At 38.1% G+C, this 23575-nt stretch overlaps 1 protein-coding gene across 1 annotated transcript in view; it reads left to right on the top strand.

Moving 5' to 3' along the window:
- Positions 1–23575, top strand: part of atrnl1b (attractin-like 1b) — a 1074694-nt gene that overhangs the window by 182011 nt on the left and 869108 nt on the right. Inside the window, exon 2 of the mRNA XM_028795765.2 lies at positions 22330–22413. Within this exon, the coding sequence (XP_028651598.1) occupies positions 22330–22413 (84 nt within the window). The remainder of the gene's footprint in view (positions 1–22329; positions 22414–23575) is intronic.

Genomic DNA, 23575 nt, shown 5'->3' with positions numbered 1-23575 from the left:
TGGGGAATTGTTTCCTTTTAAGTGTAAAAGGTAATTCCAGGTCAGAACTTGTAAGGTCAATTCTAGGAATTAGAACAGTATTTTTAGCATGTGAACCTGTAAGAACTGTTGGTTGAATAACATTGTGTGTCATGGTGTAGACGACTAAACGTGTACCATTGCATAAACCCTGTTTAGTATTAAGGTTTCTTAATAGCATGATTATTGTTCCGTTTTTAAGGCTAAGACTGTGTTGTGGTAATCCGGCTGGGTTAATAGTGTTCAAATATTCTAAGGGGAAATTAAGATGGTTATTGTCGTCATCAGAGTCAACTTTGTCAGAGCTTAGAAAGAGGTTTGACTCTACAGGAACTAATGAAATGACCTGGTTATTAATGTGATCAACAGTAATATTTTTTGGACATAATATAGTTCGTTGTGTTAAAAGGGGTATTTGGTCTAATGAGACCGCTGTTCCAAATATCTCCATAAGTAAGTCGTCGCAGATAAAGGGTTGAGGAATTGTAATAATATCTGGGTGAAGTCCATCTGTATTGGTGAGTGTACAATGTTCTAGTTGTAATAACCAATTGTTATATTCGGGATCTGGACATCGCATGTTTTGTACCAAGTGTATCTTTTGAAAGCAATGCCAATTGTCCGCGTAACATTTTTTAGTTCCGCGGTTTTCGAAGCGCGTTGTAGGTGCCGACGTGAATTTTTTTTTTTTTTGATGCGGGTTCGTGTTTGTGGTCCCGTTACTCTAGCCGTCTAGTTTTGTACCCGTGATTGTGAATTGATGACTTGTTTGATCTTTATTGTTAGGAATATGGATAAGTAATAAGGAGGATCGAACTCACTGTTAATATGCGGACTGTTCGTTTCTTCGTATTATCACCAATCAGGTCTCGCGCCTGTATATGTATTGTAGCTCGGTCTCTTGTTGTTTATGTATGACGTTGTCGCGTATTTTAAGGTGGACTGAACAATAGCTGAGCGCATGGCATGTGGAGCAATAGCTAAGCACTGTTTAAAATCTACTCCTAATAAAAGTACCTTTGCTCCAAAGGGAATATTATTATTCATCAACGCAATGCCAATTGTCCGCGTATTTTAAGGTGGACTGAACAATAGCTGAGCGCATTGCAAGTGGAGCAATAGTTAAGCACTATCTAAAATCTCCTCCTAATAAAAGTACCTTTCCTGCAAAGGGAATATTATTATTCATCAACGTTTGTAGAAGTTTATCAATGGTGTTGAGTAAGTGACTGGATGCCATTGTACATTCATCTATAATTAATAGTGTGGCAAGACGGATGTCACGTGCATTGTTACTGTTCATTTTCATAGTGGATACCGATGTTTCTGTGATTGGGACCGGTATTTTGAATAAGGAGTGACATGTGTTTTTGGAGCCGAGACATTTTTTCTTCCGCGGTTTCAGAAGCGCGTTGTAGGTGCCAAACGTGATTTGTGCATATTTGCGTTCTTGATTTGTTTCAGGGTGCACTGTTCCAATGCGATGTAATATTTGTCCACATACGCGAAAGCAGTATGGGCCATTGCCTTTTGGTGACCTGATATTTACTCCGGTAGATGCAAAATCAAATGAACTATTGTAGGATGTAATGCAGTTCATAAAGTTTTTACTTTCAGGTACTTCATTAGTTAGAAGCTTCTGTAGATATGCAGGATATGAATGTAAAGGAGGCAGTGTAATTTGACCCTTTTGACAACAACGTGTAAATTCATAACTTGTATTGCCATTTGTTTCTTCAGGGAAGTTAAGTGAATGACAATGATTGCAAATGACATTCATTAATCGCAATGAATTTTCATGAATAGTGGACTTATTATTGAACGCGTTGTCAGCTTACTGGCGCAATCGTTTAGCAGGTGTCTGTCGTTGATGTACTTGACGTGTATCTTTTGCTTGTGCCGTTTGAGAGGCGCGTCGTTGTACGTGCAGGATTTGGGACGTGCTATTCTGGAGCTGTATTCGATTTGCCTGTGGTGTGTGAGAAGCGCGTTGCAGTTTACGGCGTTCATTGATTGTATTGAGCCTTGCCCATTTTTGTATGTTTGTTAGTGTGGTCGTGGGTCTGAATCGTCCTTTTTATGTACGTTTCGCGTGCTATGTCCGTAGTCTGTCCCGTTTCGTGTCCAATGGGCTTTGTGTGGCACTTGCGGCTTCTTTTTTTTGTGTGCTGGGGGCTTGTTGCCTGAGTTTTTATTTCTTTTAGTGGAGGGGGTGTTTGTGTGTCATGGGGCTGAATCGTCCTTTTTGTGTGCGAACCGTTTCGTGTGCTATGTGGCGCCTGCGTGTGACTCCTTTGTTTTTGGTGTTCTAGGGGCGCGTGGCCTCATTTCTTATTTCAGTTACTGGAGGGGGGTTTTGGGTGTCGTGGGTCTCAATCCTCTTCTTTGTGTGTGTCCCGTTTCGTGTGCAATGGCTTTGTGCGTTTATGTTGCATTCCATCCGGCCGGTTTCCGTTGCTTGGGGGGGGGGTTTGTGGGGCGCCTGCGCAGTACGTCTTTTGCGTCCACAGCCCATGGCCGGATGTCCCTGCGTCCATCCGGTTTACCATTCTCAGTTAGTAATATGGATCTTAGCTGTGCATTGGTAACGGTCTTGAAACATACCACAGAAAGAACATATACTAAATATGCATCAGTACAACAGTGGACACTACACAACTTTTCTACAGTATTTATGCTGACATTTTGTGCATTTGCATGTTTCTGTTTTATGTAATAACATTTTTCTTACTGAAAACATAATGCAGAGGATGTTTAGGACAAAAATTTGATTGGGACATTCTTATAATTGTGAGCTTTCACAAACACATTTTCCTTCTTGCACACTTCAACATTAGAAAGAATAATGCTTGAATTAGTGCTTTGTCCAAGTTCTCATTTGTGAAGAAGCACCAGATACTTTACGATTTCCAACATCTGGTGCTCAAAATTAATCCACAACTACATTCTGTATTTAGTGGATAATACATTAAATATAATCATCTTTAATAAAACCAGTTAAAAAACTATAATTGGTCTATAAAGTATAGCTTTTATTACATTCTGTTTATGCAGATATACTGTAATTGTGTCCACATAGGTTGACTTTTCTTAAGGTTTTAAGTCATGTTGAAATTATTTTTCTCATGGAATCTGCTATTTTTATTTTAGATGTTTATGTGATGTAGAGTTTTCTTTAAGTAACTTTTTTTTCTAGCTAATTCAGCACTTTGAATTACATAGTAATGTGAGAGGACTAACTAAAAATAGAGTTGAAATTAGATTAAGCAGTAAAATGTGACAATCTGTCACACTAGACTTAATACACCCATTTTCTGAAAAATGAGACAATTATTTCTATTTTTGAACTCTTCATATATTGAAGAACTAAATGTAAAAAGGTATACTTTTTTTAGCCATAATACCAACAATTTTAGAATACTGAACATACTGTATTAAAACCAATAAAATTAAATTGAATTGTTTCAATGAATTAAATGAATGAATTAAATCAGTAAATTAATGTAAATCTAATGTAAATCTATTCAGAGAATTAGGTCTCAAAATTGTATAATCAGGCAATTAAAGTTTCATTCAGTGAACCACAAGTGGATTTAAACCCTAATGCCCCCAGAAGGCAATCACATTAAGAAACTTTCTTTTTTCCACCTTTGTAACATTTGCCATGCTTGCTCATTCCTCTCCTTTTGTGACACTGAGAAACTTGTCGATGCTTTTACTATATCCTGCATTGACAACTGTAATCCCCAACTGGCATGGGTCCATTCTAATAATGTATCTCTGCTCTAGTTAGTTCAAAACTGCTGTAATAATTCTTACACACCCCCGCAATGGCAAGAACATACATTCTGCTGTACCTTCACTGGCATCCTGTGTCTTACAGGATTGATTATAAAATTCTCTTACCAATTTATAAAGGTTTAAATGGATTTGCACTAGACTGCATTAGTAGCCTCCTCTATCACTATGCTTCTGTCTGCTCACTAAGATTCATTCATGCAGGCAATCTTGTTTTACCCGACTTACCTGAGCTTTTATCTCTGTTGCACCAAGACGTTGAGATGGCTTCCTTAAATTAATTTAGATCAGCTGACTCAATTTGTTCTTTTAAAAGCAACTTAAAACACACATGACCAGGAAGGCATTAAACTTACCCTGACATTCTGACAGTTTCTCTTAATTTACCCTGTCTATCAAAGTGATCAGTCTTGATGTTTCTTTTTTTATATTCTAGTCTGGTTTATTATCTCTTATTCTAATTCAGAGCTTTGTGTTCCCTGTATTTATTTTTATTTAAAATTTCATGCTGGCAATATTTTGTGTCTGGTTTGTTTTATCTTTTTTTTCTTTTTTATTGTGCTTTTTTCTTACTCTTTATTTTGCAATTTTGTGATGTGCTTTGAGCCTGGAAAAAGCATTATATAAATAAAATATTATTTTATCATCCAAAGAAGATGTATGTTTATTTTTAGTGAAGTATAAAATGTAATATAAAATATTGGACTGTGTATGAATATGATATGATTTTTGGAGAAAATATGAATTTGTGTCATAGGAAAACTCGCAAGGTCCAATAGGATCTCCATTAGTCACTAAACAGAAAAGGAAAAAACAATGTATAGGCATATGCATTCAGCAGCAACATTTATCACAAGTGAGCATTACTGAGGGAGTATAAGTTTAAAAGAAAGAAAAAATGTATAAGCTGTAAAGTAAACAGCAGGAGAGCTGTGCATTAAAAATAGTACTTGGTCGGCTTTCTTTTTGCTTTGCTTCCCATTTCACTATGGTTTTATATTTATATAATACAGAATTATTTAATGTCTGTTTTGCAGCTTAAAGACACCAGCATTTTAATGAGACAATCAGTCTTCCTCTCAGCTGCCCTCATTAACTAGCTCCCATCCTATATGCAATTTATCAGAAGGTGTTTTCTACCTCTTTGTTTCACCTTTGTTTTTATTTTCCTTGAATAAAGGAAATTGCTTTAAATGGAACCAGCTCTCAGCAATAATGTAAAGTAGGGAAAAAGTTGCAGATTCAGTAAAGAAAGCTGACCATGACCTGCTTTCGGGTATGCTGTATCTCTCATCTCCTGCATTACACCCCTAAAGTGTGTTTTTACTGTCACACAGGTTCATTATAAGAAGCCCAATTTCTTAAATTCATGTCTCATTAAACTAGTATGTACACATTCATACATACATATGCTCTGTGTGTATGTATATATATTGGCGTCCAACCCCCAGTTGCGGTCAGAATATTAGTAAAATCTGTAAATGTACAAAAGAAAAATTATTTATTGGAGTCAAAATCAAGAAATTCAATAAAAATGTAGAAGAAAAATGAATTATTATTTAACAGAGTAAAAATCATGAAATGAGAATAAAATATTTACTCTCTTACCGATTGGAGTATTCCCATTAAACTGAGGTCCACTATGCTCGATGCATGACTTTCTTGATATTTCAGTTTATAATTTAAAAATGGAATAACAATCTGAAAATCTAACATCACATTAAAGTTCGATAAACTCTGAAAAGAAACGTCACATAAAATCATTGCACTTTTAGGCTTAGGATTTTATATATACAGTATATAGAGTAGATAATACAGTATATCATTATGTGGAATACATGCATTTCATGTGTTCCGTGTCTACAAAGATCTGGGTAAATACAGGTTTAGGATGAGAGGATTGTGAGAAATGCTGAACACATACCTAAAGCAGAAACTTTTTCCATGTTATACTAATAATGATGAGAAGTGTATAATGTGTGAAGAATTTAGTCCAATTATCAAATAAACTTGCACTTTTATTCAAGAATTTAACCAAAGGAAAAAAAAAGCATTTGATTTACATGAGGCTGTCAATGAGTTAAAAACTCAAACTCAAATGTCAATTGACAGGAAATTTACACGTATTCTTGGATAGTGCAGAGGTAATAACTGCTGCCTTATAATCTGAAGGTCCCGGGTTCGAGACTGGGCGTTCTGTGTTTTGAGTAGTGAACTGCTATTATTATTATTATTTCTACAATACAATCTCTAACACCCGGTGTAAATTTTGGCTACTTGTAAAAGATAGCGCTTGCTTTTTTTTATTATTCAGTTTTATTGTCTCAGTGACATTCACATGGTACAACAAATTTGCCTCTCCCTCTTTGAGTTGATGGCAGTTATCTCCATTTTTTTCATAAGAGCAGCGCTGTGGTTGATGCCTACTCAGAACTGTTTGTTATACTGACAATCAAAGATACGATGTCCCGTGACCGCTATCAGACTGGACAAAGGCAGGACCGTAGCAACAGACAACTTCTTCACAGCACTTTCACCAGCTAATAAACTGCTGTAATGCAACCCAACTCTGCTTGGCACCATAAGTAAAATGGGACTTCCCCCTGCAGCTAAAGTCACTTCAGTATGCAAGCAATTCGCCATACTAGTATTTAGATCTGACAATGCTGTGCTGATGGTGTATGCCCCAAAAAAGAAGAAACCTTTGATTTCAGTCTGTAACAGCTGATGTAAAGTTTGGGTGGAAGTCCCATTTTACTTATGGTGCCAAGCAGAGTTGCGTTGCGTTACAGCAGTTCATTTATTATATTGTATAAATAATAATACTAATAGCAGCTCACTACTCAAAACACGGAGCACCTGGTCTCGAACCTGGGACCTTTGGGTTATAAGGCAGCAGTTCTTACCTCTGCAGGCATATCGATAGATAGATAGATAGATACTTTGATACTTTATTAATCCCAGGGGGAAATTCACATACTCCAGCAGCAAAAAATATTAAATTAAAGAGTAACAAAAAATGCAGGTAAAAAACAGACAATAACTTGAATAATGTTCAACGTTTACCCCCTCTGTTGGAATTGAAGAGTCGCATAGTTTGGGGGAGGAATGATCTTCTCAGTCTGTCAGTGGAGCAGGACAGTGACAGCAGTCTGTCGCTGAAACTGCTCCTCTGTCTGGAGATGACACTGTTTAATGGATGTAGTGGATTCTCCATAATTGATAATAATCATAATAATAATAATAATCATAATCGCATTCAGATATTCAGCCTTGGCTTGAGCTGGGAGAAAATCTTTGCCCACGAGCTGAGCTCCATCAAGGTGGGGGATGGGACACCAGGCTGCTTGCTGCAAAAAACGCTGGTGCGAACGCATTTAAGGTGGGCCAGGATTATGAGTTTTTTCATAGGATTCAGGAATTCTAGTGTTAAGTGCTCAACTGAATGTAGCCCATGCTTAGATACTAATGAATATAATAAGTGAAAATTTTGGCTTACTGAATTGTGTGTCTGATACTACTAGAATAGGTTCCAGTACCTTTAGTGGTCCTAAACTAAATTGGGGTGTGAGGAGTTTGTTTGTGTAAGTTAAGAATTATGAAAATATAGTAATACATTAAGCTATTGCTGTTTCTGTTGGAGTCAACAGATCTAAAACAAAGTGAAGACTACTGGCCATAAGTTTAAAGAGAATTTTGAACAGTGAAAGAAAAGAAAACGCACCACAAATCCAAGAACAGTGACTGTGTGAAGAATGAGCAATCCTGTGCTTACATTTGGTTTCCATATTCTTCAGCAATTTTGAATGTTATGGCTTAATGTAATTTTAAGCACAAAAAACACATTTTTCTCTTGTCTACTCTTTTAGGAATTATTTGATATATTTTTTTTCCCCTACGACTACAATTTTTTAATTTTATTTACAGAATGTTACTTCAAAATTGATTGATATGGAGTCCTCCTTAAATGTACACACATACAAAATCTAAGAAAATAATCAGAATACTATTACAAGCAATTTGGAGTCAGTATTCCAAATTAGTAATAATTGTACTTTTCCCAGCCATGGCTTGATAATTATTTGATATCTTCTTACTTGTTGAACTCATTTCATTTTCCTTAGCTATTTAGTCTTTAATGTTTAATTAATCCACATGAAGTTAGTCTAAAGTAGCTTTTTTTTTACTCCAGGAAAATGTATATTGTGGTATGCTGACAGCTGCTGTCTAGTCTGTCCTTTATGGATTCATTGTAAAATTGTCATAGTTTAGCATCATCAGTTTACACCACAGCATCTTTTTTTATTTTCCCTCAATTAGTTGTGCAAGCCCACCTGTCATGTTTGAAAGCTGTTGGTTCAGGTTTTAGTTCTGTGACAATATTCTGTCATCAGTTTTGTCATCCTTTGGAAACTTCTTTCAATATGTGACTCCCTACGGAACCCAAAACAGGGCAGGCAAACAGTACACATGTGATTCACACTGCAGTTGCATGCTTCATTAAAGCTAAATGCTGTTTTCCTTCTGGGGGAAATTGCATTGTTTTTCAGTGAGTTTGCGCTGTTATTATTGTAGCTATGATACACTAATTGTTGTGCTTCTTGTGTTTAAATGAAGGTGGCTGAGGAGTCTCTCTCTCTTTAGTAGCCTGCCTAGGCAGATTATTTGCTATTATCACACATCAACACCAGCTAAATCACTTTTGGAATGCTTTGTAATATTTGTGAAGTATACCTTGTGACAGATTAAAGGGTCTCTGTGTCCCCTTGAACCCTCAGACCAGACGTCAGACACCAGATAAAAGTCAAAATGAATATTTATTATGATAATAAGTGCACAAAGAACCTTCCACTCCACACTATTCATATAATCAATAAACAATAATCACAATTCCTCCACTCCCAGACACTTAGCCACCCTTCCTCCCAGCTCAGCTCAGCGTCTGGGATTTTATCATCATCCTTTTATACTCCCTGACCCGGAAGTGGTTCCAACCCTACAGTCCATGATTCCTTATCACTTCCGGGTCAGATTAAAAGTCCTTTTCTTCAACCCGGAAGCACGTTGTTCCTTCCGGTCATGTGATTATGATGCACTTCCGGGTTATAGGGCACGTAGCACTCTGTAAGTCTCCCTACAGCGGCTCCTGATGGCCCCCATGGTATCCAGCAGGGTTGTTTATAAAAACTACACAGTCCATAATGCCCTGCTGGAATTTGCGGACCTTCCATGCTGCTGGGAGGACTCCATCTAGCGGCCTGGAGGTGTGGACCGGAATATTCGGCTGGTCATCCCTCACAACCTAAATCACCACTTCAAGTTGTTTGAAATATTTCAGACTTATTTTCATATTCATGTATATTAAGTATGAGGATAATAATGTAGACTTGGTAAAGGTAATCTCAGTTCTGACCGTGTAAAATGCAGAGCTTTAAAGTGAAATTATTCAAATTCTCAGAGTATAGCATATGAAAGTATGTAAGTTCACTTGCTTTTTAAAGAAGATCAAACTTTCACCCTTCATATCTACAGGTTGCTCAAGTAAGACTACCATACTGAGTAGGTCACAATGAACCCTTTACTCAAGACTCCCATTTTGATCACTGCATCTGAATTTTGATGAAAATGATATTCTGCATGCAGCACATTACAGTTTATTTCTTTGACAAAGTAATCTATGTGGGTAGTTAATTCAGTCATTGCTTTTCTCTAAAATATTGTAGAATATTGTTATAATCTACAGGACACTTGTACATTTTATTGATGAGCCCATTACCTGATAATGTTGCCTGGTACAGCTGTTAGCAGTAAATCCAAATCTGGGCTTGCTTTTGTTTTATTTTTTTCAAAAATGATGGCAGGGTGGTTGGTCAGCATTAATCCTTAAGTGTTCTTTATTTTCCTACACAGGAAACAAAGGCAGTGGGTAAGAGTTATTTTAATAATTCTATTCTAAGATATTTAAATTAAGGAGTTGTCATTCTCACAGTTCAGAACTTAAAGCCATCATAACCTATTTTTTGTAAAATATGTCTCCTTTCAGCATAAGTAATCTTGGAAGAAATGCCAGGACATTACAGCAGTAAATGCAATAGCAGTGTCCCTGCTTCATCTAGGCATATACTGTTGTTTTTCTTTCAGCTCTGCCACAGTCTACTGGTTCAGGACTGGTTTAGCTGCCTGCAGTATACCATTACCTTGTGCATATCACTTCCCAAACTTTTTGTCATATCAGTTAGACCTTTCTCTCAGGAACACTTACTGATTTGCTCTGAGTCACGTCCACGTTTTACTCAACTTTATTTTGTTTAATGTAATGGATCAGACTCTGACATTTTTAGGTTTTTTAGGGTACACATTCCATTTGAACAGATAGAGGGGTAATTTTATGTGTATCATTTTACTTTAAATCCACCTTAGCCTGTCATTTTCAGAAAGGTAGATGTTGCTGCGTTGCATTAGATTATAGTGAATTAGAGAAGTGCCAGTTTTATTCAGCTTTAGTTATTGGTGATGGTGAGAAGAAGGCAGGGTTCATCTCAGAGTTGGGTATGCTAGCAGAAGTAGAAATAAACTGTTTGTATGCAGATGGACGGAGAGAGTGAGAGAGAGCGAGAACACCATTGTGATAATGGACTTGAGACAGCTGTGCTCTGAGTGTCTAATGTATTAGTTTGGCAATACTCCCCGACCCTTGTCTTCATCTGCTCTCAGTTAAAACTGTGTGCATTAGGATCTATTTATCCTAAACAGTTTATTGTGGCAGAATATATGAGAGATGAATGTAATGACCATCTGTGATTAAACTGTTGACTAATAACAGTAGACTAAATGATATTGGTGTCATATAAGAGGTAGGATTCCCTTAAATGAATGTAAATAGTTGAGTGGTCAGTGCCTGAGTAAACATTAGGGATAAGCACACTGCATTATGAATCTCTTTTGATTACCTAAGGCTTTTTTCATTAATATTTTTTTCACTTGGAAAGCTTTAACTCTATTTAAATTTCTTATTAAATCTAACTTTTAAGCTTGTAATTTTTTAAAGCTGATCCGGTTGTGCCTTTTACATTTTGTCTCAATTAATGTTCCTTATACTATGGGTTGGGCTTGTTGGTGATGGGTTGACACGTGATTGTGTGGTAAAACTAGGTAAATTAATCCAAGTATGAATTCTGTGGTTGGTTATATACTACTACTGTATTAACCATACAGTTTATTATGGTAGTGTGTGATCTGATACATTGCCAATAAACAATGCAGTTGAGCCATCACAGAGTGCCTGTGTTTCTAAAACCTGATTTCATTTTGGAGGAGCTTGATAAATAGGACTGGCAAGCTTTGTTGGGATGAATGACCTCCATCCATCCAACAATTTTCCAACCCGCTGAATCCGAACACAGGGTCACGGGGGTCTGCTGGAGCCAATCCCAGCCAACACAGGGCACAAGGCAGGTGCCAACCCACCGCAGGACACACACAAACACACCCACACACCAAGCACACACTAGGGCCAATTTAGAATCGCCAATCCACCTAACCTGCATGTCTTTGGACTGTGGGAGGAAGCCGGAGCGCCCGGAGGAAACCCACGCAGACACGGGGAGAACATGCAAACTCCACGCAGGGAGGACCCGGGAGGCGAACCCAGGTCCCCAGATCTCCCAACTGCGAGGCAGCAGCACTACCCACTGCGCCACCGTGCCGCCCCGATGAATGACCTGTTCGTGTCAAAGTTTTTCTAATGTAATAAATAATCCTCACCACACCACCACCCTTCTCACAATCTGACAGCAAAGATACATATAAGGGATGAGGGGAGAGAGATAGGAAGGACACAGATGAGCTTGTGGGAGAAGGGACTGTGATACTAGTCTGAAATGTGGAAATAAAACTACAAGGTGCGACACAAGGATATGACGATTTTTGTTGTGTTATGGGGGTGTATATATAGTGATGTGTCAGAGTTCTACATTTTTTTCCAGTGGAGAAATGAGACACCAAATGAGGCCTCATTGTTTTTTCACCATTATGGCATTCATCAAGTCTAAATCTGTAACATGTGCACAGAAAATTTTGAATTAAGTTTAATGTGCGTGGATGGTAAATAATTCCTTCTCATAACACCTTCAAAGTGGATTGATGAATTTCACTTTACTGATGGTGTGGAGGATGTGTTTTTTAGACCATCGAGCATGGTACAAATACGATGGTAGAAAATAATAAAAGGGTGATGTGGACTATAGAGCATAGCCCTCAACCAGTGTTTCTCTACTTTTAAAATATTTCTTGTTTTACTTTTTATTTAGTTTCTGATTCTGCTTTTTATGTTTTATTATTTTTAGTTTTTCACTGTTTTCTAATTTTATTTTTTAGGTTTTAATTTAATTATAGTTTTTCAGTAATTCATTTTTAGTTTTTGTTACATTTTATTAGTTTTGTTTTACTGAGCAAAATGTTCACACAGACACACATTTGCATTTCTAAAAATAGCTTTCTTTATAGTTGTCAAATTGTGTATCATTCTTGTAGTCCCTGTCAATTTAATACATGCAGTCTTACAGTCTGTGACAGAATTCAATTTTCTTATGATCATGTGACAGTTCAAGGTTTCCAGTAAAAAAAAAAAAAAAAAAAGTAAGAATCAAATATCTGGTATTATAACTATTCACTTGTTACTTTACCCCAGAGTAAGTTTAAGCAAATGCTATTTAATTTCAAAAACACTTTACATTTACATTTACATCATTTTATTTTAATTTGTACTTTTGAGATTCCCTTTACAAACAACTACACACATATACTCTTTATTTTATATTTATTTAAAAAAAGTTCTTGACGCTGATTATAGGTGTTCTACCAATTTCCAAACTTTCAAAGTGTATTTTTATGAAATAAAAAATATTATTTTACTAAATCTGTACCTTCCATATTAATGACTTTGTATTAACCATATGCAGTATTTTTAAATAATTATAATTAAATAATAGTAATAAATATTTAAAGAATATGTAGAGCATCTTTTTACAAGAAAGGAGTACATGCAAATTTTAAATGAAATTGTATTCACAAAAGACATGTAACTGAACTACATTGTGTAACTTTCCGTATATAAGCTGGAAGTCATAGCATTGTTTGCTTTGCGTTATAAATTACACCAGCAAGCCCGCGATTCTCGAAAGAATCGCAAATCCAAGAATGGCAATTACTTTCTGTTCCCTCCGATACTTGGAGGGATGAAATATCATGGAGGGTGGGTGCGTCCTGGGAAAGTTCATTTAATTAAATAAACATATTTGTACTAAAGAAGCGCGTTGTAGGCGCCTTCGTTTATTGTTTTTATCCATGCAGTCTCTTTTTTGTTTTTCTATGGCTGTGTCATCAGCGAGAAGCTGTTTGCTGATGGCGGTGGATTCGTGTGCTGAAGTGACCATGGCGGTGGATCCGGTGTGGTGGTGTGGGCGGTCGCGTTCGGGCGGCTGTACAACCTGGCGTGCACGCTTTACCTCAGGTTTAGTTAACAGGTCGTAGCCATGGTAAAGTTTTCATTTAATTAAATAAACATATTTGTACTAAAGCGGTTTCTTTGTGTGGGTGCCTCCATTCATTGTTTTTATCCATACGGGCTCGTTTACAGGTCGTAGCCATACGGGCTCGTGTTTGTATTACTAATTATTGAGCTCCTTCCATTTGGAGCCGTGACTGCTAGCCTCCGTGTATTGTTTTTATCCATGCGGTCTCGTCTTTGTTGTTCTGTGGCTGTGTCGTTAGGTAGAAGTCGTTTACTGTTAGGAAGCATACTCCAACTTACACACACTGACTGCTGGCACACTGGATTAGAGCAGGTGTAGTTTACAGGTCGTGGTGTTTGGGCGCCATGCACTGACTCTGGGAACTACGGGCTCGGTTTTGTATTACAAATCGTTGAGCTCTTGCCATTTGGAGCCGTGACTCCTTTGCCTCTGCTGAGACTGACTGCTGGCACAGTGGAGTAGAGCAAGTTTAGTTTATAGGTTGTGTTGTTTGGGTGCCACCTACTGACTCTGGGAAGCCGCTGGGTTTGACTCTGGTGCGCTGCGGCGCAGTGCACATGCGCTTCGGTGCGTCCGCCGTGCATAAATAAATTAAACTGTCATTTAGTAATATAGATTTCTGAAATGAGGTGAGAACTCTGGGAATGCTTTTTCCTTGGGAACTCAATGGGGATAGTATTGGTGTTGAAACTATGCTATAGCCTAAAGGCAGTGTCAGATTTACAGATCATTGCAACTGCAGTTGATCTTGCTACTTATCAGTTGCCTGAGCTGTCATCTTGAACTTTAAGCGAATTGCAGTGCGTGACAAATTGCAACATTGTTTCTTAGTTTTCACACTGCTTCTAAGTTTTTTATTAGTATACAAAGCGAGAGTCATTTTGGAAATAATTCAGCCTAAAGAGCAATGCAATAAAAACAGTAACATTAAATTAAAGTAAATGAGCATTTGCAGTTTGCCCCCTTCAAATATTCACAGCGCTTTAATAATTTGACTTGCTTCAAGATTGAATGCTGTAATGTCTTTAAATTCCCATAATACCTGACAACCGAAGTTGGTACTTTGTTTTTAGCCATTAACATATTATTAAGCCTGTTTGGTCAATTACAGGGACATGAAGCCTATTCTGGCAGGAACCAAATCTGAAAAAGGTACATTTTATGTTATCATTTCAGGAACAGTTAGTTTATTTATATACCAGAGACGTGTGTGTAATGATAAATTGTATGTTAGTTTTACAGGTCAAATGTACGTGCAGCTGATTGGGAAGGGCAAGTTTCCATTTGTAGGGCACGCATTGTTCAGTTTACCAATAATTGAAAACCATATCTACTCTTTAAGCCTGCCATGTTTTTGAAGTTCAGTCAAATTAATTTTACAGATTACAGAACTGAATAAAGTACATTTCAATCATTTCTGTCCCATATCATTGGTATGTTTTTTATTTTGTGAAATATGGGTTTATGAGTATACAATTCATGTATAGTGTATATTACATGTTATAGGTGTATATATGCAGTAAGGTTGGGCGGTATCCAAATTTTGATACCGTCAAACCTCCTCCCTATTTTACCTCGGTATACGGTATTACCGTGAATAATAAAAAAAAATGTGACGTAAGGCTCGGACAGCGTCACCAAACTGTTGGCTTGTGCCTAAACCGTTCAGAAACTGAATATCAAACACTAATACTGAAACAATAATAAAATAACATGCAGAACAATATTAACAACTTTTATTAGCAACAAATAGCAGTTTATAAAAAAGTGCAAATACAACAGTCAAACAGAATTAAATTAACATAAACATTCAGAACAGTTTTCGCGCGGAGACGTGCACACAAATCAATTAAATTAAATCACACCGCCTGAACAACTTTTAATAACAAAGAAGAGCAGCTTATAAAAAAGTGCAAATAGACCCACAACAGTCAACCAGAGTTGAATTAACATAAACATCATCCATATTATAAAACGTATTGCAAAGCAATAGTCCTAAACAAAAACTTCTTTCTAGTCTTCTTTCCAATATTGTTTTTAACGTAAACCAAATAAAAATACCTGAATCAATTAAATAAATAAAAATAAACACAGTGCGAATAGGAACGAATGGCAAGTGGCATCAATCTAGTCAAGATTTTTCGCTAGAAAAACCAGCATGTTTACTTTGTCCGGCTTTAACAGGGCACGTTGTGGACCAACAACTTTACCTGCGGTGCTGAAAACCCGCTCCGATGGTGTGCTTGTGGCACAGACGCACAGGTACTTTCGTGCCACTCGCGACATCTGGGGAAAACGCCCGGCAGCATTTTTCCACCAGAGAAGTGGGTCCTCGTCTCCTTGAGTAACTGGCTCCAAACAGTAGGCTGTTATTTCAGCTCCGACTCTGTCCTCTACGGCAGGGGTCCCCGACCACCGGTCCGCAACCCACTACCGGGCCGCAGCCGTCTGACAGCCGTGCCGCGAGAGAACTGCCGGCAATGGAGACTCACTCAGACTTTTCAGAACGCTTGGCGGGCGGGGCTTTGCAGCGGCGCAGAGAGAGGAGAGAGAATTGCAACAAAGTATTGTTACTGTCCCGACAGTTTCCCCATATGACACGAGTCTATAGAAATCGCGTTACTACGAAGTACATTCAGCAGATGCTTTCATTACAACGAAGTGACCTTGAAATGCCTGAGTGAATCATCCACAGAGCAGTTAGATCTGTGGTCGCAGCTCAGATGTGCACGTTTGCACAACGATCCCCAAACAGAAACATTGTAAAAAAAAAATTCTTTCTTTGAACTTTCCTCGTACTGTTTTTTTTTTTGCTGTTTTTGTTTTCTGTGGTTTTCAGTGATACCTTTTGCTTATTGCTTGTCAACATTTGAAAAACATCCATTGGAATTTAACTCACTGTCACCCTCCTATAGAAATGGCAGACACGAAAAAAACGATAACAGTGTTAATGTTTGTGATGTGCAATCTGTTGGAATGGCAAATGCAAAGCATATGTCTTTTTATATGCAAAAAAAGAAGAAAAATCTCTTGTTGCAAATGTATGCGAACTGCTTAATAACTTAATAATAATAGAAATGTTATGTAAATTGTGTATAAAACTGCTCCTCCCCCCCACCCCCCCGACCGGTCCGTGGAAAAATTTGCATCTAATAAAGTGGTCCTTGTTGTCAAAAAGGTTGGGGACCACTGCTCTACGATGCCGATGGGACCTGCCATTGCATCAGATTTTTTTTGCAGTATACAGTAATCCCTCCTCCATCGCGGGGGTTGCGTTCCAGAGCCACCCGCGAAATAAGAAAATCGGCGAAGTAGAAACCATATGTTTATATGGTTATTTTTATATTGTCATGCTTGGGTCACAGGTTTGCGCAGAAACACAGGCGGTTGTAGAGAGACAGGAACGTTATTCAAACACTGCAAACAAACATTTGTCTCTTTTTCAAAAGTTTAAACTGTGCTCCATGACAAGACAGAGATGACAGTTCCGTCTCACAATTAAAAGAATGCAAACATATTTTCCTCTTCAAAGGAGTGCCCGTCAGGAGCAGAGTCTGTCAGAAAGACAGAGGAAAGCAAACAAATCAATAGGGCTGTTTGCTTTTAAGTATGCGAAGCACCGCGGCACAAAGCTGTTGAAGGCGGCAGCTCACACCCCCTCCGTCAGGAGCAGAGAAATAGAGAGAGAGAGAGAGAGAGCCAGAGTAAAACAAAGTCAAAAATCAATACGTGCCCTTTGAGCTTTTAAGTATGCGAAGCACCGTGCAGCATGTCCTTCAGGAAGCAGCTGCACACAGAAGGTAGAAACGTCCCTATCGTCTAGGTGTGCGAACAGCCCCCCTGCTCACACCCCCCTACGTCAGCGCAAGAGAGAGAGAGAGAGAGAGAAAGTAAGCTGGATAGCTTCTCAGCCATCTGCCAATAGCGTCCCTTGTATGAAATCAACTGGGCAAACCAACTGAGGAAGCATGTACCAGAAATTAAAAGACCTATTGTCCGCAGAAACCCGCGAAGCAGCGAAAAATCCGCGATATATATTTAAATATGCTTACATATAAAATCCGCGATGGAGTGAAGCCGCGAAAGGCGAAGCGCGATATAGCGAGGGATCACTGTACTTCCCAGAGTCATCTTTTTTCGTGAGGGTGCAGGTTGCGCCTCTCCCTCTTCCACTCTGATGGCCACTGGACCTGCTGCCTCTAAGCTCACGAACTCAGCCTGTAATTCAGCCTTGGTCTCAGCCAATGTGTTGTCATCCGTCTCATATCCTCCATGGTAACGAGGGTCGAGGAAAGTGCATTTTCGCAATATTTTGCGCACTGAATTGGATTCATACTTGGCCTCCAGCTTTGTTAGAATTCCAGTTTTGATTGACTTTGTTAGCTGGAGGTCATTTTCTGATGCAGCCAACACATTGTCCCTGCAGAGCTGTAGTATGGGGAGGATACAGGAACTGGTCACATAATTTTCTCCTGACAAAATATCAGTGAAGTCACCGACTGGTTTCAGTGCTTCGTGAACAGCTTTCAAGACGCCCATGTCCTGCCAGGTCATGGACAGGCTGCTCCTTCTGTCATCAGACAGGACGTGTCTGATCGCTTGGGCCTGCTCGAGGATGCGCTCCACCATTGCCAGTTTGGAGCCCCAGCGAGTTGCGCAGTCCTGCCGACAGATGGATGGATGAATTAATTAATGAATGATGAATAAACGATTAAATGAATGAATAGGCCTAAATAAACAAATGAATGCATAAATAAATAAGTCCATTAATGTATATTATTCCATTTGGTCAAATTTGCATGCACATTTATTTTAGGCTAAATAAGTCCCTTATGCGCATCAAGCCTGCATTTATTTGATAAAAAATACAGGAAAAAAATTACAATTTAAAAAATGGTCTTCTATTTTAATATAGCCTACTTTTCAATATAATTTATTTATGTGATGCAAAGCATATATATATATATATATATATATATATATATATATATATATATATATATATATATATATATATAATATGCCCCTTTTTTTATATTTGAGCCCCTGCCCCTGAGGAACTCTCTGCACGTTTTATGCTTACCGTTATGAGACTATGTTTTGGGAGTCCCAAGTCCACTTGCTTCTTGTGGAGTTCATGCTTACGTTGCCAGCTGTGTGAAAAGGCCCCAACAATATTACGGCATAGTCCGAGGGAGCGCTCGGTTTTTTGCCTCTGGTCATGCAATCCATTTGTGACAGCCAAGTTTAGATTGTGACCGAAGCAGTATAGTCACGGCCAATGCAGGGACCTGATTGCGGCATGAATGTTGGCAGCGTTGTCAGTGGTTATGGCTGAAAGTTTTTTCTCGTCAAGTTGCCATTCCTGAAGTGCAGCTCTGAGCGCAGCAGCAAGATTGTCCGCTGTATGACTCTCAGGAAAGTACGTAGTTTGGAGGCATTTGGATTCAAGTTTCCAGTCAGGTGTAATAGTATGGACAGTCAGAGACATATATGGTGTCATGTTAACTGACAACCACATGTCAGTTGTTAAGGAATAACTGTCTGCCGCTGACAGCAGCACTTGAACATTGTCTCTAACTTTACTATATAAATGTGGGACGGCTGTTTGTGAGAAATATTTCTGTCCAGGCAGCTTGTACTGGGCATCTAGGACCTTTACCATGTCCGTAAAGGACTTTTTTTCCACTGTGTGGAAAGAGACCATTTCCTTCGCCAAGTATTTTGTCACTGCATCAGTACAGGTTTTCCAAAGGACACTGTCCCTTTTGTACTTTGTTGCTTTCCCGAAGGCCCCCATTATCGTCGGCTGCGTACTGGCGGTGGACCTAGATGTTGTTGGTCCTGCATCGGGAGGTGTTGAAACTGTTGCACTGAGTGAACTCGGGTCCATCCTCGCAGCAGTGAGTGGATGGTGGTTTCGTGTATGCGACCTTAGGTTCGAGGTATTTCCATCTCTCGCGGTCACCTTTTTGTTGCACAATTTGCAAATTGCCTCGTCCGTATTTACCGCCTCTCCCTTCTCGTTCGGTCGAAACTCGAAATACTGCCAAACTGCAGAAGTTGTGTTCTTTTTCGAGACCAGGTCACTTGGTGCGCGACTCGCCATCTTTCCCCACCTCTCTGTTTCTCCTCCACGCTGTCACGTGATGACAACCACGCATACGCATTTTTAGGCATTAAATAAATTATATTTAATATTTAATCCTTGTCTCCCATATAAGTGCATTGTTTTTATGATGGTATAAGGGTATTGAAACTGATACCGTTGCTATTTTTAGATCCCGCGGGATACCATATTACCGCCCAAGCCTAATATGCAGTGTATTTTCTGGCATGCATCTATGTAGCAACTAAGTTTAAAAAAAAATATAAATAAAAATCTTCCTGTACATCCACAAAAGAACAGTACTATATCATATAGCTTCATAGCCCTTGGGTTTCATCCCCAGCCAGTTCACTGTTAGGGCGGTCATAGCAAATATAACTCAGTTTTTTTTTTTATATAAAGGTTTTATTTGAAAACAAAAGATGACATTAGGGCTGTCAGATTTAATGTTCCAATTTGAATATAATTCAAATATATTTTAAAAAGATCTTTGGCATCATGTTACTCCAGTCCTGCTGTGTGCAAAACTGAGTATTTTACTGCACTTTAGTGGTATAAGTGCTTGATTAACAGAAAATGAAAACAAGCAAAAGTGTGAACTTTTTAAGAGAGTGGGTTTAATTTTTAGTGACGCTCCGTGTCATCTGCAAATTAGGCTGCTTTTCCAATATAAAAAACAAAACTAATTATTGTACTACTCTTGTTAATGGTTAATGAGACGGCAATGATGCATAACATGATCTGAAATGTTTTATTTTTAAATTTAAGTTTGTTTTACTGATAAGATACAAAGTTTAATAAAATATTGAATCGATTGGTATACTGTATATGTAAATATATAGGGCATTTCTAAATAATAATAATTTTATTCTTCAGTAAATCCATTTTTTCTTTCACCATTCCTGGTAAACACTATCCCACAGTGCTTTTCATGTGCAGTATACTCTAAAGCTTGTGGCACATGACATGACTTTGATTCAAAGTGGATGTCCAACTTGGCGATGCAGTTGCTAATCTTGTTGCCTGAGGATGTCTGATGACATGACTAGTATATTGCAGCAGATGACAAATTAAATGACACCATGATGACTTTTCATTACAGCTTCTCATTTTCAAAGTACTGCGAGTTTGCCCCATTTTCTAACTGCTAAATAACGTGCTGCCTGAATGCGAACTTAGCCACACTCTTTCCCCCTTTTTTTCCTCTCCATTTTATTGTGGTATGTAGAACATCAGACATATAGGCCTGTCTTTCCTATTTGCAAGGTCCAAAACACCCACATTCCATATTCCTTGTTAGCTGCATTTGTACATTTGCCTGAGTGCTCATTGGTTTGCGACTTTTGCACACATAGCGCCTACCTGTATGAGTTAAGACATTTTGTTGGGGCAAAGCGCAGACTGGTTAGAATGATTCATTGGGCATGTCAGACTATGTGACTGGTGGTCAAGGGAGTGAGCCACACCTACCTCTGGCTACCTAATAATACGTAAAGGAACTCTGAGACTGAAAATCTCTGTAAAAGTCATATTGTGTGACAGACCTTTAACCTTTTACCATGGTAGCGTAGAGTTAGAGCATTGATTTGTTAAGTGACTTGTAGACTGTAGGGGGATTCAACAGTTGACTAAGCAACCAATTAATTTTTAGTTCAACAATTGAAAGGGGTTATTGTCTTACATTTGCTATTTAAAACCCTTTAGGATATCTTTAAACCCTGAATTTACTTCTTATCTGTGGCCTCTTGTGACCTTGAAGTGGACTAAGCATGGATGAGAATATTACTTTATGCTATTTTAGTTATTTTGTGTTATTCTCTTTTCTTTCCCATGCAGATCCTGGCATTCATGCACTGCAGAGGTGCTTAGTACTATGTTGTTGCTTGTTGTGGAATTTTTGCACGAAGTTACAGTTGAGCTATAAATAGTGCCTTTAAAAATTAAAAGGAAACAAAGGCCTCCTGTCACCCCCCAGCACACCCAGCTTTAAAACACCTCATAAATTCTGAGACGTGTTGGACTACATCACAGCATGTTTCTTATTATCATGCTGTTTTCGACATGTAGGAGTTTGTCATGGCCTTTTTTCCTTTCCTTGTTCTCATTTTTCATCTGTAGTACTGTTTTAGCTGTTTGAGTTGTTGAGAGGAGCAAAGTTACATTTAATGAACTGATTATGTGTAAGTGCAAAACGTGGAAAGGGTGTAATATTTCCTATTTTGCAGCCTTAAGTAGTTTAGCTGCCACTAATAAATGGTTCGATATTGATCAGCAGTTATTCTGAATATCATTTTAAAACTTGGGTATTAAGTAATAGTTGTGTTTCTTTGCCTTGACAATTATATTAAAAGTATTGACTTTGTGAAGTGGATTACTTGTCTGATATTATATAGCAAAAATATCAATGTTAAATGAATACTTGAAGTATACGAAAGAGTGATTTCTGTATATACAGTTTAAGTTTATTTGTCACTGGCAGTTTCTTCATGTGGTTCTATGCATTCTGTGAGTTGAGTTATTCATATTAAACAACTTCTTATTCCTCCATCCCTTTGTGCATTGCACTCCAAACACTCAGAACATGAAATAAATAAATAGCTGTATGAGTTTCAATTTGAGGATAATTGGTGTGAATGGAAAAGGTGTCTACAAAACTATTTTCAATTCTTTAAATTAGGCAATTGTCATACTTGGCAGCAATTCAAACTAAACCACAGTTGTATTCAAGCTTTTCTATCATGTCTTGTTCTTTTGTGCAATTCCAAATAAGATATTAAGATGTATTTTACCTTTTGGTGCTCTGTTTCTGAAAGTTAAGCCATATCTTGGCTAAGAATGAGACTTAATCGTATTTTATTTTTCCTTCCACAGATTAACTGAGCCTTCTGGATATCTAACAGATGGACCAATTAATTATAAGTATAAAACAAAGTGTACCTGGCTAATTGAGGGATAGTAAGTACACTCTTTTTTCCTCCTTTATATAATAAAGCAATGGTGATTAGATTTGATTTTGTGCATCTTTTCATTATATTTGCTGTATATTTATTTTTGCCTAGTGCCAGTAGTGAGTCAACAGTGTTGAAGAATAATATGAGGGAGAATCAAAAAGTAAAGTCAACTTACCCTTTAGTACCAGTAATTGAAAAGAAGAACATAAACATTGTATCACTTATCCACATAGTCTACCTGCAAATTGATGCACTTCTTGTATCATTCCACTAACTACTTCATCCTCTGGGAGATGAAGTGTTTCGGTTGCTTCTGAATCCAGGTTTGCACTGCATTCTTAGCCTCATTATCAGAGGTGCTAGATTTTGGGGCTTGTGTGTTTATTCTATTAGCCGTCAGGTTTAACAGCTTTCAATATATCTTAAAGAAGTGATATCCATTACTCTTTCACAAACGGTTTTCATTGCAGGTGCCACATACAGTTAGGTCCATAAATATTTGGACAGAGACAACTTTTTTCTAATTTTGGTTCTGTACATTGCCACAATTAATTTTAAATGAAACAACTCAGATGCAGTTGAAGTGCAGACTTTCAGCTTTAATTCAGTGGGGTGAACAAAATGATTGCATAAAAATGTGAGACAACTAAAGCATTTTTTTTTTAACATAATCCCTTCATTTCAGGGGCTCAAAAGTAATTGGACAGTTGACTCAAAGGCTATTTCATGGGCAGGTGTGGGCAAGTCCGTCGTTATGTCATTATCAATTAAGCAGATAAAAGACCTGGAGTTGATTTGAGGTGTGGTGCTTGCATGTGGAAGATTTTGCTGTGAACAGACAACATGCAGTCAAAGAAGCTCTCCATGCAGGTGAAAGAAGCCATCCTTAAGCTGCGAAAACAGAAAAAACCCATCCGAGAAATTGTTACAATATTTCGAGTGGCAAAATCTACAGTTTGGTACATCCTGAGAATGAAAGCAAGCACTGGTGAACTCAGCAACACAAAAAGACCTGGACGTCCACGGAAGACAACAGTGGTGGATGATCGCAGAATCATTTCCATGGTGAAGAGAAACCCCTTCACAACAGCCAACCAAGTGAACAACACTCTCCAGGGGGTAGACGTATCGATATCCAAGTCTACCATAAAGAGAAGACTGCTTGA

This window comes from Erpetoichthys calabaricus, chromosome 2 (assembly GCF_900747795.2).
Source record: "Erpetoichthys calabaricus chromosome 2, fErpCal1.3, whole genome shotgun sequence".
Classification (NCBI taxonomy): Eukaryota; Metazoa; Chordata; class Cladistia; order Polypteriformes; family Polypteridae; genus Erpetoichthys; species Erpetoichthys calabaricus.
The sequence above is the reverse complement of the archived record's forward strand: the minus strand, read 5'-3'. Positions and strand labels throughout refer to the sequence as shown.